At 52.5% G+C, this 16,080-nt stretch overlaps 7 protein-coding genes across 7 annotated transcripts; 3 read left to right on the forward strand and 4 right to left on the reverse strand.

Moving 5' to 3' along the window:
* Positions 1 to 206: 206 nt before the first annotated feature.
* J3458_000277 (uncharacterized protein) lies at positions 207 to 1,398 on the forward strand. The gene is made up of 2 exons (XM_066116044.1): positions 207 to 498; positions 551 to 1,398. Exon 2 carries the CDS (start codon positions 823 to 825, stop codon positions 1,105 to 1,107), a length of 285 nt encoding a protein of 94 aa, XP_065977925.1. The 5' UTR covers positions 207 to 498; positions 551 to 822; the 3' UTR covers positions 1,108 to 1,398.
* Positions 1,399 to 1,441: 43 nt separating this feature from the next.
* J3458_000278 (uncharacterized protein) lies at positions 1,442 to 3,868 on the reverse strand. The gene has a single exon (XM_066116045.1). It carries the CDS (start codon positions 3,485 to 3,487, stop codon positions 2,273 to 2,275), a length of 1,215 nt encoding a protein of 404 aa, XP_065977926.1. The 5' UTR covers positions 3,488 to 3,868; the 3' UTR covers positions 1,442 to 2,272.
* A 419-nt stretch (positions 3,869 to 4,287) lies between these two features.
* On the reverse strand, positions 4,288 to 5,847 carry J3458_000279 (uncharacterized protein; the record flags this gene model as incomplete). Its single annotated transcript, XM_007816694.2, has 1 exon — positions 4,288 to 5,847. The coding sequence occupies one exon, from the start codon at positions 5,845 to 5,847 to the stop codon at positions 4,288 to 4,290; it is 1,560 nt and encodes a 519-aa protein (XP_007814885.2).
* A 1,709-nt stretch (positions 5,848 to 7,556) lies between these two features.
* On the forward strand, positions 7,557 to 10,353 carry J3458_000280 (uncharacterized protein). Its single transcript, XM_066116046.1, has 4 exons — positions 7,557 to 8,151; positions 8,214 to 8,266; positions 8,341 to 8,419; positions 8,484 to 10,353. The coding sequence occupies exons 1-4, from the start codon at positions 7,802 to 7,804 to the stop codon at positions 9,082 to 9,084; spliced, it is 1,083 nt and encodes a 360-aa protein (XP_065977927.1). The 5' UTR covers positions 7,557 to 7,801; the 3' UTR covers positions 9,085 to 10,353.
* On the reverse strand, positions 9,440 to 10,864 carry J3458_000281 (uncharacterized protein; the record flags this gene model as incomplete). The annotated part of the gene is made up of 1 exon (XM_066116047.1): positions 9,440 to 10,864. One exon carries the CDS (start codon positions 10,862 to 10,864, stop codon positions 9,440 to 9,442), a length of 1,425 nt encoding a protein of 474 aa, XP_065977928.1.
* A 784-nt stretch (positions 10,865 to 11,648) lies between these two features.
* On the forward strand, positions 11,649 to 13,289 carry J3458_000282 (uncharacterized protein). Its single transcript, XM_007816691.2, has one exon. The coding sequence runs from the start codon at positions 12,082 to 12,084 to the stop codon at positions 13,240 to 13,242; it is 1,161 nt and encodes a 386-aa protein (XP_007814882.2). The 5' UTR covers positions 11,649 to 12,081; the 3' UTR covers positions 13,243 to 13,289.
* Positions 13,290 to 13,464: 175 nt separating this feature from the next.
* J3458_000283 (uncharacterized protein) lies at positions 13,465 to 15,260 on the reverse strand (the record flags this gene model as incomplete). The annotated part of the gene is made up of 2 exons (XM_007816690.2): positions 13,465 to 15,096; positions 15,204 to 15,260. The coding sequence occupies 2 exons, from the start codon at positions 15,258 to 15,260 to the stop codon at positions 13,465 to 13,467; spliced, it is 1,689 nt and encodes a 562-aa protein (XP_007814881.2).
* Positions 15,261 to 16,080: the final 820 nt, after the last annotated feature.

Below are 16,080 nucleotides of genomic sequence, written 5' to 3' on the forward strand. Positions count from 1 at the left end.
ATAGGGAGACTACAAATCACTAATATGTGATTAGCTGTGCTCGAATTATCTGACGTGATGTATTTATGTGCAAATACGGGCAGGAACATGCGCTGCTAATATGAGAGCCTGTCCGATGTCGGGGCTTTCACCGGAGGTGCCTTTTTGGGACAGTAACACGATACTTGAGATTACGTTCCCAAAAAGCGAGAGACGCCGAGGTTTCCCACGTTTCTCGGCGGTTTATTCATAAACTTGTGCAAGCACAAGTTGATACCCACACCACGTAATACTGCCACAACCCTAAAAGCCAGCCTTAATCATCGTCGACAGAACAACGAGAACTTACCACCAAGGACCAACCAAATACCACACCGTCCAGTTCCTCATCTTTATGACGCATAACTCACCCCATAGCATACCATCAGCGACAAAGAGAAAAGAAAGAGAGCACGGGCAACCCAACCACAATAAGATATGAACACGACTTAATCAAGCCACTGGTAATGCCCAAACGCGGTAAGAAAACTCGCAGCACCCCATCTGATAAGATTATCTGATCCCGTATCAGCAGGATCTAAACTCCACAAGGCAAAGCAGCATGCACTTCACCCACTTTGGTTCCCCCACAGCATGGTCTCCGTGGTATCCTGATGCTGACGAGGTCTTGTTGAATCTGGCTTGGCGTCAGCAATGGCCCAAATATCCTGAACCGCGTCGTCAACGCTTGGTTTGCTAGCTGTACAGTATGTAGTTTGAGCTCGCATCGGAACTCATTTGCTTCGTCCGTCACACAGCTTGAACACGTCACAGCTATTGAACCTGACCTGCTCAGTGCTCAACATGGCTGAATTCCGACGTCTTGCAAACCCCGATCCAGAATGGGCGCATGTAAGCCCATCCTCACAAAAACACCCTCAGACACTAAATACAGCCAGTTCCAGAACAATCTGCCCCCCCGGCACAAGAGTCATTGGCATGAATCGCGCCCACGACCCCATCACACTCCAAGATGGCCTCACCATCACCGAACTCGACGTCTCGATATGGGACGGCAATCGCATCGCTGTCCGCATTGCGATGGGTACACATCTCTCTACACCACACACTAATTCCATTGTGTACTAGTCCTGCCAAGTGGTTGTACAGGTTGCCTCGGAGGCAGGCCAAACACAACTCAATGCAGACCTCGCCGAGGGCTTCATTCTAGGCGGCACATCCGCTGTACAAACGTTACAGCTGGAATATCTCACCCCGCGCTGCAAGAGGGGCTCTTTCCTCCCGTTACCGGAGTCGTATTCTCAGCCGGAAGTTTCTGCCACCCAAATGTCAGGCCGGAAAAAATATTGCGACAGAATTTTAAAAGCCCGAAGCTGAATAGATCAGAGAAATACGGCGCACCACCGGAAGACAAGCGCCTGTCGCCGTTGTTGTTTGAATGCCATGCAGGCATTGCACGGAAGGCGAATTTTTGCAATCTGCGGGTGCGATCCAAGACGAGACGAGGCCCTCTTATTCAGACAATTGCTCCAAGAAGCTGGACTGGAAACCAGGATGAATGTATATGCTGGGCGCCACATGGATTCTGGACAACTTGTCCTGATTTAGCTTCGTCCAAGACGTGGCTAGAGAACCTGTTGGAGGCCATGGCTTGGCTGATTCAGAAGGCTCAAAATAATAAAATGTTGGTTTCACACGTTGGCAAAACCGACTAATGGCCACGCTTAATTCTACGGAATTACTGTCTATTTCTCCGACGATACCTCAAAGTTCGTGTCCAGATCTAGCGCGACTCGGTTTCTCGAACTCCTTCAACCAGTGCTTCACAATCTCAACTTCCTTTCGTTGTATGCCTTTAATCGCGTTCGGCCGTACAGACCACTTGTCGGGGCTGGGGCCCTTCACGTCTAGTCCATTCTCGTCCCAGTGATGTACACCCCAGTCGATGAGCTCAAAGGGCTCCGAGGGAGTCGACTGCCGGTTGGGCAACCCAATCGCGTGGACACCTGCACTTCGCCATGGGTCCTGCTTACCGTCAATCAACGCAACCCGGGGATAACTAAAGTTGAAGCCGCCATGCTTGTTGATGATTCCAACATTCGGACGAGACTTGATGTTGAAGAAGCTCTCGCATCTGTAAGAGGCGAACTTGGCCGTAAGGGCTCGCGACACCATAGGAAGACGGTCCTTGGGGGTGGAAGCTCCGTCCATGAAGTATCCCCATCTATTTTCCATCCGTGTTAGTGATTAATCCGTCCTTCAGACCTGGCGCTCATCAGTCATGAAGATACACTCACTCTGTGCAGGTCTGGTATAACCAGCTGCGCTGCCAAGAATTCTCATTGATCTCTGTTGAGCTCTTTTCATAGCGGACTGACAAGCACTCTCTCAGAGACTTTCCTCTACATCTTCTTGTGTCTCGCTTGACGTTGTCTTTGATGTATCCAATATAGTTGAGCATGCGCATTGTTAGTGGCTTGCTGCTGTCATGGGCATAGCCAGCCTCCTCGACATGATATCGAACACGCTCCATAAGATACTCCGTGCTCTTGAAAAGAAGCGAATCAGAGGTAATAATGGCACAGAACGTCCCAAAACCCAGGTCGTCCAGATCCGGGTCCCAGTTGGTCCCTTGGAGAGAAGGCAGCTGGTCTGAGAGGTAACTGGCGAATTCATCGTGTAACAAGTCTCTCAAACCGAAAATTTCCTTGATTTCAAGTTGATCCCTGGGGGTTCCCTTGAGCAGGGCATGATCGATAATGTCGGTCAGTTTTTGAATGGTGGGTGAGCATTCCCCGGGAGCAAAGTTGCGGGTCGATTCGTGATACTGCCAGTAGTCATCAATTGCGACGGTGACGCCAGATGAGGAGATGGCGCCCCAAAATACATCAGGGTAGACCTTCCGAGCAATAGCGACGAATCCTCCTGCATAGGAGCCACCATAGAGGATATGAGGAGTTTCAGGAGCAGTTAGGTTAAGTTGTTCGTGTCCCGGAATCTTGAGATTTTTGGAAAAGAAAGCCGTGTCAGCGAGTGCTTGGTCTGTTGTCAAGAAACGGTAGTTCTCGGTAGTAGTATTATCGGTTGGCCAGCTTGTTCCATAGTAACGGTGTTCCAAGACAATGCCAACACCGCCCGTGGCCTTGGTAAGAATGGAGGCAATGCCGTGATCAAGGAACGGCAAACGTCCTTCACTGCTGAATTCCCCCGAATGCAGGATAATGACCGGGCCGCCTTTCTTGTAGTGGGATATGTCGGCCCAGTAACGAAGGTTGAAGGAGCCGTTGGAGTGAGGCTGATATTTGGTTTCATTGTGGAAGTGATCAATTGGCACGGACATGTTGTATGCCTTGATGTTGCTGCTGATCTGCGCGGTCGCGGGTTCCTCGTCGTCGTCTGGAACTGGATCAGTTCTGGCGCTTCCTGGAAGTCGTGGGCCACCAGGATACAGCGCAGCCACCCGGCTGGCCCCAAGACCTAGCGCGATAAAGAAGTTACGGATCTTCATGTTGATGGCGTAGGAAGATTGGTTGCCAAACGATCAACCTCTCGGGTGAGGCAGAAACGGAGAGGGTTGCGTCCCCGGATGGCCAGGTAAAGGTAATGTCACACTGGCTTTCCCGCCTGCTCTGTAGGAATTCAAGATTCGGGGGCAGCCAGTCCGTACTTAAATTTTAGTTTGACGACATCTGGAAGCAAATGGTACGTACTTTGCGGCAGCCCGTGCTGGACGCGCGGATATGCATGGAGTTGGGACACTGGCTGCACTTTTCCGTTGGCCCCTAGCTTTTAACATGGTCAACCAGGTCCGCCATTTCCATTGACGATACCAATGAGCTCTTTCTGATACGGACTGCCTTAACCATACTTGACCCTCCCCCCACTGCGAAGACAAAGTTCTGAACCGATGCGCGTTTAGTTGCCCTCCATGTCAATCTAAATTTGAGCGACTTGTTTCGTGTTTTAGTTAGGTGGATGGCAGTGGTACCCGACGCTGCTGGCCCAGAGCCAACAACACCTGCGGCGGAGAAGCACTCACATTGTCATGGTTACAATCATTCCCAATCCATGACGATGTGTGAGCTGCTGGCTGGCAAGACTAGGACGTGGCGGGCAGGTGGGTGTCGTGGTGCTGGTGACATGGAGACTGAACAGGGCGAAGGCGGACCATGGGAGAGCCCCGCAGATCAGTACATATAACGCACCTGCCAGGAATCTTTTGTCATTAGAATACATTAAGGGAAGGTGCTACGCTGCGTGGATTGCATCATCAAAGCAACCAGACCAGTGACTTCCTCGAATCTCTCTTCACACCCGACTATCTGCCAATAGGAATTCCTTCAACACGAGTCTCAGGTCGGGATCCATGTCGGTCGCATCAACCTCCGACGCACGCACCGCAGCACTCACGCCCTTACGACTCAAAATACCATCGATAGCCTTCTTGGTGTTGTATGCAATTTGAGCAGCAAACACAACCGGGTCGGCTAATGCCATAGGGTCATTGATGGACAGTTTCACCTCGGGCCCAAACTTGATAAACGCGCTCCCGCCGGGAGGAATCTTGCCCACTTTGATCAGCAATCCCAGCCCGCCGCCTTCTTGCGACATGCTCGTTTTGACAACTGCTTGATTTACGCGTACCTCTGGAGACTGGGCGGGTTTATATCCCAGCAGTCGAATGCTCCAATCTCGAGCTTTCGGTGCCTTGCCCTCCCCGGATGGATGGATTGTAATTGTACCTGTGGATTGGGTGAATGAAATGGGCGTCTTGCGCCAAGCGACTGGTTTATCAGTCGAGGCATTGTTGTGATTGTCGTCTTCATCTTCTTCCAGAAGTTCGAACTTGCCATCAGCTCCGATGACGACCACAACTTCAAAGCCATCAGGGTTATCGCACCCATTTCCGGGCTCCAGGTTTGCGTCGAGCGGTACAATTGCACCCTGCTTTAACAATACAGGTGCGTTGTCCAGGGTCCGATTCAGCCACAAGAACCTGTCACCGTCATACACAACACCCGTGAAGAAGTCAATATATCGGCCCGGAGGCAGCCATGCCTTGACTTTGCCGGTTTTGGTAGCCGCATTCTGTGTCGATGTAATTGGCGCAACAATCATTTCTGTACCAAAGTAATACTGGTTGGGCACCTTGTATGCCTCATCTCTATCCGGATACTCCCAGTACATGGGTTGAACCAATGGAGAACCCTCCTCTGCAGCACGAGCGTTCATGGTATGCAAGTAAGGGACCAGCCGATGCCGCAAGCGCATGAACTTGGTTAAAACATCTCGAGGACCTTGACCAGAGCAAGCAGGCAGCTTCCACGGCTCCTTGCATACCCATCGTGTCTTTGTAGAGTGTAGTCTCATGATGGGAGACAAGACGCCAAGTTGCACCCAGCGCGACGTGAGGTCGTCGTCTCTAACCCCCAGCATGTGGCCACCAATATCATGACTCCACCAGCCGTAACCGATGTTGCTCGCCGTTGCTGTGAACTCGGGCTGGAAGGCCAGCGAGTCCCATGAGACGATGGTATCGCCTGAAAATCCGATGGGATATCGCTGACTTCCGGGGCCGGCATACCTCGAAAATATAATGGGTCGACTGCCGCCCCCTTGGCTGGGCTTTCTCTCCGCCTGAAGTCGCTTATTGTGTAGGAAGTGAAAGTGGTTCAGAACCCACAACGGATCGAGGCCTGGAACTCGAGAATACGGTCCCTGCTGCCAATCGATCCACCAGAAGTCAGGGCCGTCGTCTTCCAGATGCTTGATTAGAATGTCGAAATATGCCGTGAGGAATGCCGGGTCTGTGCAATCGAACGGAATCGTTTCCTTGTTGGACGTGTCAAAATTAAGGGCTTTGGCCATGGCCGCATACATGTCCTCGTAGTTGGCGACGCCTTCCGCCGGATGCTCATTAAGTGAAGTCTTGAGCTTCCGGTCGTGAAGCGCCTCGACGAATGCCTTTGGATTGGGAAACAGGCTCTTATTCCAGGTGTATCCTGTCCATCCCGTCACGCCGGCGGCAGCAACGACGGGATCTTTGACTAGATGCCAGTCCATGTCTATTATGCCGACTGCGAGTGGAACACGAATACTCTTGAACATGTCGACGAGTTCCAAATAGGACTCGGCAGTGTATTCGTAGTATCGGCTCCACCAGTTTCCAAGTGTCCATCGTGGTAGGAGCGGTTGCGAGCCAGATATCTTGTAAAGAGCCCTTACTGCTTCGCGATAGTCCCGGCCGTAACAGAAGAGGTAGCCGTCTACACGACCGATTCCAGCTCGCCGCGGGGCCACGAAGCCATCCTCGGTGAAGAGCATTGTGTCAGAATCGTCGATGCTAGCGAACCCATGACGAGACGCCACCCCAGGGTCGACGGCAATTCGGCCGTCGGCTCCGTCGAGTGTCCTGCAGGTGCCTCCGAGATTCTGCCCTTGCTCTCCATAGCGCCAGGTATGGTCTGTGTATCCAGAGACGACGGCGAAGAAGCCAGACGGTGTGAACTCCTGCTTATTGTACGTCATGTGAAACCGAGCAGTGATGACTTCCAGCCAAGCATCCGACTCTCGCACCTGGTAGTAAAGCACGCCCTGAGGCTCTCTGTGAACAGCGAATGCCGACGGGCGGTCTTCAAACTTGCCATCCGGGGCCCATTCATATCTCAGCACGCCGTCTGCGAGGACTGTGAACCGGTATTTGTCGCCCTTCCTGCCCCCAACATATGGTGACGACTGAGCAGACGGCCGCGAATCGCCTCGGACCTGCATGCGGACCATGGTGACTCGTCAAAGCTCAACGACACACTGAGTCTGCCAGTGCTGGGGCGGCACTGTTATTGAGGATGACGGACGAAGCTCTCAATGAATAATTTTAGGCTTGCGGTCGGAGCCCGATTTAAGCGATCGTTACACAGAACAAACGTCAGGTCAACTTCTGAGGCCGTTATCGGGGAATCCAGGTTGACCCATGCGGAATATTGTCTCAAACAATAACTTGGTACTCAACCATGGGGGTTATGTATAGGCCACTCATGCCAAGATATGGAACCAATTCGACATTTGGATTTCTGTCTTGAGCAAATGAGGCGTCAAGCTTCCCCGCAGCCCTTTGACACCAGGGCGGCGGAGAACTTTGCATACCTCGGTTCCAATGCAGCCTGGCGCTTGCTCCACGAGGAGGACTGCATTTACACTGAGAAGCCAGGGAATGTGAGCATTGAGCAACGAAGATGAGAATTGTAAATGGCAGGGTCGGGCCAACCAGCCTGTGGGAGGATTCGGTTATGGCCAGGAATGGGGACACTGTGCAACAAGCCTCAAGGCTCCTGAGACACACCAGACGCATCTGCCGTGTGCAACTTGGTCCGCTCATTGTAGCAGAACTTGCGAAACGAGGTGGCTCTATACAACGGCTATAGATGATACGCTGCTCATAGGTATAGGTTCGTTTCCATGAATTTGAAGCGATGCATCTGTAGCCCTTTCGGCTCCTCGACGAATCCCGTCGGCTGCACTGCACGGCGGCCAAGGTTGTGTAGCACGATGAAATGTTCACCGAACCAGAAAACGATTGGCAAAGACTGAATGTATTTTCGAGTTGCAATGGTGTTATATGTGGGGCGAGTGTTGCCAACTCGTACTAACTTCAAATGGGAAGTGAAGCCATTATTAAACAACTTACTCCGCCTCGTGCAAAGGAGTTTCAAGTTGCAGACTTCGTCCCCGTCAAGCTTCAATTACTTACAAACTCTCTTGTGAGCTGTCGTTGGTTCCGGTCTCAAATCCCCGGCTTTTCATTGTCTTTGTACACCCCCCCAATATGACTCTAATTCAACTGAATACCAACTCAACCCTCAACGGCCACAAACTGCTCGCCATCACGCCCTGGCCATTCCCCAAGGACTTTCTTGACAATCTGCTTACTCGATTTCCAGGTCTATCCGTCGCCCTTCACAGGGCTCCCTTTGGCGAGAGCAACTGGGACGACATCTCAGAGGAGGACAAAAAGGACGTCACCCTCTTGGTCACCGGGACCTGTTTCCCGACGCTGGAGCAGGCTCCCGAGCTGCAATTTGTGCAGGTGCTGAGTGCGGGCGCAGATTATGTCTTGAACGCTCCGGCATTCAAGAATAGTGATATCCCGTTTTGCACAGCGAACGGCGTGCATGGGTAAGCAACGCCGTACTCGGGCCCTGGGAGGTGTACGCTGATCATTGATGTGTCGTGATCAGACCCCAGATATCGGAGTGGGTGATTGGGACATTCTTAGCACATAAGAAGAAGTGTGAGCTTGAGACCGATGTTTGTCTTGTATCCATGAGGACCGGTTTGGTTAACTCACACGGCGCAACCAACTAGTGCCCCAATATCTGGAGTTGCAACACAATGCTCAATGGCGGAGGCTCAGTGACCCAGATGACACCGTGGGACAGCGTGTGTGAGTGCCCTCACCCCCTTCTGCGCCCATCATGGGGAACTGACGGGAGAATAAAAACATTCAGAGGCATCCTGGGATATGGCAGCATCGGACGACAAGTAGCCCGCATCTGCAAAGCCATGGGCATGGACGTACATGCATACACTCTGCATCCTCGCAAAACGCCAGAATCTCGCCGCGACGAGACCTACACACCCCCGGGACTGGGCGACCCCGAGGGCATCTTTCCGAGCAAATGGTTCTCGGGCAGTTCCAAAAAAGAGCTCCATGACTTCCTGGACTCTGATTTGGACCTGCTGGTTCTGTCAGCGCCACTCACCAAAAGCACTGCCGGTCTCATATCGCACGAAGAGTTCAACATACTTGGTAAAAGGAAGGCATTCGTGTCTAACATTTCAAGAGGGCAGATGATAAACACGGATGCTTTCATTGAAGCTCTCGAGGGGGGCGTCATTCGCGGTGCGGCCATTGATGTCACGGATCCAGAGCCCTTGCCCGACGGGCACAAGTTGTGGAAGGCCAAGAATTTGATCATCACGCCCCATGTAAGTGGAGGGACAACGGCGTACGCCAAGAGGTTTCTGGCGATTCTAGAGGACAATTTGGAAAGATTTAGTCTGGGAAAAAAGTTGACGAATGAGGTCAGTAGAAAGGACGGCTATTAGCATGGTAACTTGTTTCAAATCCTGGCAGTAACTGTTTGGAATTAATCAAGATGCATGGATACGAGATAAAATGGCAAAGGCCTTTTTTTCTCTTTCAAATATTCTTGGACCGTAGCGCGTTCTGAGGTTGTTTCCCTTTGCCTTGTTGCTTGCCGACCAGGAGTTCCTTTAGCTCTGCCAACTCAACAGCGCCATACGTCTCGTCCAACAACTCCAGCACGCCCAGGGCCGTGACTTTCTGAATCCCACCCATCGGCCATGATGACCGCCTGAGGGTCCGCCTCTCCAGCCTCCAGGAACAGACGAACAATGTCCGCCCACCGAGCAGTCCCATCGGCATCGACGTCATAGTACGCTATGAATCCTCGACGACGAGCATCACGCAAGTGACGCCGCAGTGCCAACCACGGCGTTCTTGGCGTGCGGGTAACAAAGTCGGCGTACTCGTGATTCGGCCCATGCGCCTCCTGTTTCGGAGGAGGAACTCGACGAGCACCGGGTCGGAAAGCGGAAAGATGGTCTCGATGCGAGAGCATGTAAACTCGGTTGCGTACGCCAACAGGGGCGTGGCGTTGTCTCGCTGCCACTCTTGCTGTCCGTTCGATGCTCCCTGGCCTTCTTCTGCCTTGTCGCGAGCGGCAACCTCTTCGGAGACGTAGCGCGCAAGGCCGAACTTGGTGGCGAGGCACAGAAACGGCTGCCACATCGGCGAGGCCTTCATGCGGACCTCGTACGCGCCAAAGGCGCTTCTGGCCCATTGGTCGTACGGGTCCTGGGGCTTGCAGAGCCAGTGCCAGCTCAATGTCTCGTCGAGCTCATTGACAAAGGGCCGCTGCAGGCCGCTTGGATCGTTGGCGATGTGCCGGGCGTGTGTCAGCGCGAGGGCGATGTCTGGCCGCCACTCGTCCAGCCTGCGGTGATGCTCGATTCCTTCCAGCCGTCTCTTGAGCCGGAAGGCGTACGACCGCAGCAGACGCAGGTGAGCATCGAAATCCCGAGGCGACTGCGAAACTAGCCGGTCCTGAATCCCCGGTGTCTCCATGAGCCAGTCGCGGACTGTGCGGTGAATACAAGTCACTCTCTGAGCAGCCTCGACTCTGGCATCCCGCGTGTTGTCGTCTGCAAAGCGAGGCGCTCTCATGTTTCCTTGTCGGGTAGGGCGACGCAGGGCTAGCAGACGAGCGAATCGGTGCGTAATCTGCCGGATTGCGGCATCGCAGCGATGGCGTACGAACTGGTATTGTGCCTGCTCAACTTGCCAAGTCTCCAGGTATTCACGGGTCAAGTCATGCTCGAACAGAAAGCGCATCAAGGTTGATTTTCCAGAACCAGGCTTGCCAGCGATCCAGTATATGGGACCAAGACCATCACTGCAAAGCCAAGTCGCCAACCGATGTCCAAGCCCACGCCCGTCAGAGTGTCCAAGTTGCTTGTCCGCGTTGTTGTTGTATACCCAGTTAAAAGTAAAAGTGCTCCCGTGGGCTTCAACAACCTCCTCCCTGTCGTGCATGGCTTTGTACGCCAAACTTTCGAGGAACAAGTCGTACAACAGGCTGGCAGGGGCCAGTCTCGGTTTTTCCGACACCTTGGACGTTAGGACGTTCTGCTGCAATAATCCAACGGGGCCATTTGCGACTTTACTCTTTCGTGGCACTTTCATGGCGTTTTTTTCGCCAAAGTGCATTTTGGTTCCGTGCACGTCATCTTCACCACTTCTTCGTTTCTCATCTGTGATGTGGCTCGGTTCTGGGCCGGGATGTATTTTGCAAGTCCTGTTCATTGTGAGATTTTCTTGTAATCGAAGCATAAACTTACTTGAAAGAGCTGGTTGTGTCGGGACTGCGGCCAACGAGTTCGTGCAGACGGTCTCCCAAGGCCTCGACTTCAACTCTCGACCACGCCTCGCGAAACTCAACTCGGGCCACGACATCTGTGTCAGCGAAGCGGTTCGTACACGACTGTGATTCAACCTGAGATGTTGCCCGACCTTGCGACATGCCCATGGAAGAGCACCGCGGCATTGCTCATGTTTGGTAACATGTTGATCAAGGACAGCGACGATGCTGCTCAACTTGGAAGACAAAGAGGCGATGTGTGACGTCAGAACCAAGGCATGACCATTTACTTGGTCATGTTGATGTACAGAGACCAGTAAATGGTAAATGTCGATGGCGTGTTGGAAGAAGTCAGCAACAGCTGGGGATTGTTTCAACTCTGGGGAGACTACAATTGTGCCGTCTGCTGCCATTTTATAGCATGTAATGGCGCAGGATGTTTTCAATCCATCTACAGCATACACGTATATATTCGTATATAGGTGAATAGCTTCATGCGGTAAGGGTGGTGCTCTCGGTCAAGACTCAAGAACTAGACTACCTGAGATATGAAGCAAGTGAGAGATGCAAAACTTGGCGACGGCGGGCGGCTGAAGGATTATTATACGGACTGCAAAGCCCCACGTAATCAGACTAGACACTTTGTTCAGCGTCAAGTAAGCCGCGCATCATTTTCAACCAGACCAGACTTGTTCCGTAACCAGTCTCTATCCTTCACACAACCCTCATGCCTGACCGGGCACCAACGCCGAACCAGACAACTTATTTGGCCTGTAGCCATGATGCCAGCTGACAGTGCAGGGGTTTTTATGAAATTTTAAGAGAGGGAGGATTCCTGTTCAGGAAGGCGAGTGTAATGCCATCCCTCAAACTAGATAGCATAGGAGCGCCCTGGGGTCTCCAAATCATGAGTTTAACCCTCTTAATTCACGGAAACACCATCAGCATTCTATAGCATCCAATACAATACACCACACGATACAAGAACATACTAGCATTTTAGACCTCCTTTTTTTTTCGACACTTCGGGTACGTACTTTGCAGATCCAGTCTCATCAACTTCAACACCAACGCAAGGGTACCAAACTTTCATCTCCCACACCAACCTTGTGTCACACGAAAAAATACCAAAAAACGGGCGTGGCCACGCCACAGTATTTTTATGTGTTATACCCCCTTATATCCCTTGCGACACCTTGCACACCTCCATCAGTACCATCACACAACAACTAGCATCTGGTCCCGCACCCGCAGCATCGCAAAAACCACCATGCACAATGCTCTCCCCCTCCTCCTCCTCTTGTCCCCCCTCGCAACAGGCACCACGCCCCCAGTCGTCGTCCACACCTGGGGCGGCCCCTTCACCGTCGCCGCCGACGCCGCTCACCACGCCCTCATCAACTCCCAGTCCGTCCTAGACGCCGTCCAAATCGGCGGCGCAGCCTGCGAAAACAACCAATGCGACGGCACAGTAGGCTACGGCGGCTCGCCCTCGGAGAACTGCGAGACCACCCTCGACGCCATGATCATGGACGGCAACACCCTCAACGTCGGCGCCGTAGGGGCCCTGCGTCGCGTCAAGGACGCCATTGCCGTCGCGAGGCACGTCCTCGAATACACAGGCCACACGATGCTTGTCGGGGACTCTGCCACCCGCTTCGCCGCCCAGAACGGCTTCGAGGAGGAGGACCTGGCCACAGACCGGTCCCGCGACATGTGCGACCAGTGGAAGCGGAACCAATGCCAGCCCAATTCGTGGATCGGCGTGGTTCCTGATCCCAGGAGTTCGTGTGGTCCCTATACGCCATTGAGGAATGGCGCTTCAGGGACGACGACGCCAAGGGAAGACGGGGCGGATATCAGGGGACGAGGCCATGATACAATTTCACTTGTTGCTCTGGGCAAGGACGGCAGCATGGCCGCGGGGACCACTACAAACGGAAAGGCATACAAGATCCCGGGAAGGGTCGGCGACGGTCCCATCACAGGCAGTGGCTCATACGTCGACAGCCAGGTTGGGGGGTGTGGCGCTACCGGTGATGGGGATCTCATGATGCGGTTTTTGCCGTGCTACCAGGCTGTGGAGAGCATGAGACAAGGCATGTCGCCGGCCGCAGCTGCCGAGGACGCCGTGAGACGAATGGTCAAGAGATTCCCCAACATCCAGACCGGCGTGGTTGTCATGAACAACAAGGGCGAGCACGCCGGGGCGGCGAGTGGTTGGCATTTTACCTATTCGTTTCGCGGCCAAGGCATGGAAAAGACGCACGTCGTTCAAGTTGACCCAATAAACGGTCATCATGGCATGTCATTAGAGCTTTGATACTCATTCTAGATTTAGAAATGTATAAATGAGAGCACTGTTGCATTATATTGGATGTTACAAACTGAAGAATAAACGCCTTCCCAACGCCAATTCTCTTCCATCTAATGATCCATTACAGTCGATTCCAACGTCCTTCATAAAATTCTTTCATGGTGAATTGAACAATACCGGAACGCCGCCCCCTCCGAGTTTCTACACTCGGATTAGCCATGCCCACGCTTAAGCTAGCACATACTCAGCTCTGCTCTCATGTTTATCCTTGTTCTTAAATAGAGCCTTCAGCATATTGTCGCCCTGTCTCTGTGCCTTTGGCCGAAATACAAGGTCCATGTTGTTGCTTCGCCCATCCTCGATCATTCTGACTCCCCTTTCCCTTGGACGATCTCTTTCTTTCTCCTTCTTGCTGGACCTGTGCCTGCCCAATTCAGAATCACCATTGATGCTCTCAACAGTGGCATTCTTGCTGCTTCGACGCTCCGGAACTTCTCTCTCTTTGTCTTTACTTGATGTCTTCTGTGATTTAGTCGTCTTTGATGACTTGGCCGTCTTTGAAGTCTTTGTGGTCTTTGTAGTTTTTGCGGTTTTGGTGCTTCGCGCTGTGTGAGCGCTTCTGAATGAGCGAAAATCAAAATCATCTTTATGTTTTTCTCTCTGCGCACGCTCTGCCTCGGGGGTGATGAGCTCGATATCGGCGCTTTCGTTGTCGGCGCCAAACGGCATGATGCCCCGCCTCCAGGTCTCAATGGTACTCAACTCCTCATCAACGATTAGCGCCTCATCAAAGCTGGCATTGTAATCACTCTGTGTACGTAGCGGCGCAGGTCGATCCATCGGGGCGCTCTCATATGCTATGGCCTCCCGAGGGACTTGGGATTCCTTCACTCTCTGGACAATCTTCCATCCACCGAACATGACGACAGTTAGACCGACAGCAATGCCAGTGCCAATGAGGAACTGAGGTGACGCAAGCAGGGCAAATACGGTGGGAGAGCCGCCTTTAAGGAAGCCAAGAAACGCAGGAGACATTTTCCCCACTACCGAGGACAACTCAGCCAGAGTGAGAGCGACTGCTGCGGCTGAATCGGGCTTCTGCTGAAGATGCTTGATGATGGATGTTGCAGAGTGCTGCAAACAATGTGCTTCATCCAAAAGACCCTCAACCTTGCGAACAAGCTGATTGGCCTTATTCTCGTCGCTCTGTGATGAAGGATCCAAGTCGACCCTATACTCCAAGTCCGGAGGGATGTTTCCGTACGCCAGATTCATGTCGATCTCCTTGTCTTTGGGTTCGTCCCTTCTGGAGATTTGTGATTCAGACGCTCGCCGGAGGAGAGCAGACTGTCTCCAATCATCTTCGACAACACTCTTCATATCATATTGGGTAAGGTTCATTCTTGACACCGCCATATCTTTAGGAAGTGTCTCGGCATAAGGACTGCGATAAGTCATGGGCGGTCTGCTAGGTGTAGTGCTGGAGATCTCGCTCAGCGTCTTCAGATTGTTCTCGGTCAGAGCTGGCCGATTTCTTGTGCTGTGGTAATAGTGCTTCGAGTGCGATCGGGATGTGTGATGGCTCCTTCGGGAGCTTGTCTCACTATAGACGTCGAACGATTGTCGTCGACCATCGTAAGATCCGGGGTTCTTGTCGTAGTCATATTCTGTGTAGTACTCTGGCTCATACACACTACGGCCGCTATGACTCCCATGTCCTCGTGGTCTTGAGTAGTCATCATGGCGGTATGGGATTTGAGACTGATCGAAGGTTTCAGCTCGCTTCAATCCTCTAATCTCTGCTTTTTTCTCATCGTAAGATGCTTTTGCTTCCTTGAAGATGGAAAATAATTGCTTTCCCTGTGTCGAGTTAGATGAAAGCTGCCTCACAAAGGGGCATGTGTGCATTCCACATGTGCAGTGCGATATGCTTCACGAAATATGCTTCGGTTGCATTGGTGACCTACAGTGCTTATGATCTTGCCAGAGTTGTTGACAATCGTGATGGTTTGCTCGAGAGGCATATTGTTGTAAGGGTGTTATTGCCCACCGCTTCGTCTTTCTTGCCTTGTCAAAATACCGCACGGCGTAGTCTTATAGAAGTACAGTTCAAGGGTTCAAGAATGGCGGTAGAAGAGGCTGGTCATCGTCTTGACTCTTGAGTCTTGGCCGTCTTGACCCCACCTCGATAGTGTCGGTGAAGATCGCCCACGGAGTCGACCCTGGGAAGTAAATTGGAGTGCGAACCCACTGCTCTCCACCGTGGCACAGGAACCGACGCCGGACAGCTTGACAATGTTGGTGTGTTTTATTTGCGAAAGGAAGTGTTGGATTGAGGCCCTCGACTTCACTCTCAGGATGGACTGGGGTTTTAATACAGGCTGCGAATCTAACAAAGACATGTCAAAGCTGCTCGAGTGGATCGACTGATACTGATGCGCTTGTCCCGTACCTGGGCCCTCACAATAGCCTCTACCACAGTCATGCTATTGGCTCCCAGCTGGTTCTTCTCGTCAGGCGCTGTTGCATGAGACGAGGGAAGCGCCCACTCCCACATGCTGCTGCAACTCAAGACGTGACAAGTGGTGAGGGTTATATCCTATCACATTGGTCAAGGCTGCCGGCCCATCCAAGATGGGGCCTTGAATCAGTACAAAGTAACTTACCAGCTCGGGTCCATGGCTTCGACTTTCCGTACCCAGCCGATATACTCGGTGATTCTCCGCCGGCCTTCACCACCGTTGGTTCCATTTTGGGTTTGGGGAGGCCTCTATTCTCAGCTTGACTGGCCATTGCCAGGCTCTGAACTAGCGAATCGCGGGGCGTCCCGTCTCTCAATGGGCG

Source organism: Metarhizium acridum, assembly GCF_019434415.1.
Source record: "Metarhizium acridum strain ARSEF 324 chromosome Unknown scaffold_1, whole genome shotgun sequence".
NCBI classification, from domain to species: Eukaryota; Fungi; Ascomycota; class Sordariomycetes; order Hypocreales; family Clavicipitaceae; genus Metarhizium; species Metarhizium acridum.

What these genes read in the sequence shown, in the direction of transcription:
- J3458_000280 (XM_066116046.1), top strand. Translation starts at nt 7,802, where the DNA reads ATGACTCTAATTCAACTGAATACCAACTCAACCCTCAACGGCCACAAA. An exon ending in CTTAGCACATAAGAAGAAGT is followed by an intron (nt 8,267 to 8,340) that starts GTGAGCTTGAGA and finishes GCAACCAACTAG; the next exon opens with TGCCCCAATATCTGGAGTTG. An exon ending in GACACCGTGGGACAGCGTGT is followed by an intron (nt 8,420 to 8,483) that starts GTGAGTGCCCTC and finishes AAAAACATTCAG; the next exon opens with AGGCATCCTGGGATATGGCA.
- J3458_000278 (XM_066116045.1), bottom strand. Translation starts at nt 3,487, where the DNA reads ATGAAGATCCGTAACTTCTTTATCGCGCTAGGTCTTGGGGCCAGCCGG.
- J3458_000277 (XM_066116044.1), top strand. Translation starts at nt 823, where the DNA reads ATGGCTGAATTCCGACGTCTTGCAAACCCCGATCCAGAATGGGCGCAT.
- J3458_000282 (XM_007816691.2), top strand. Translation starts at nt 12,082, where the DNA reads ATGTGTTATACCCCCTTATATCCCTTGCGACACCTTGCACACCTCCAT.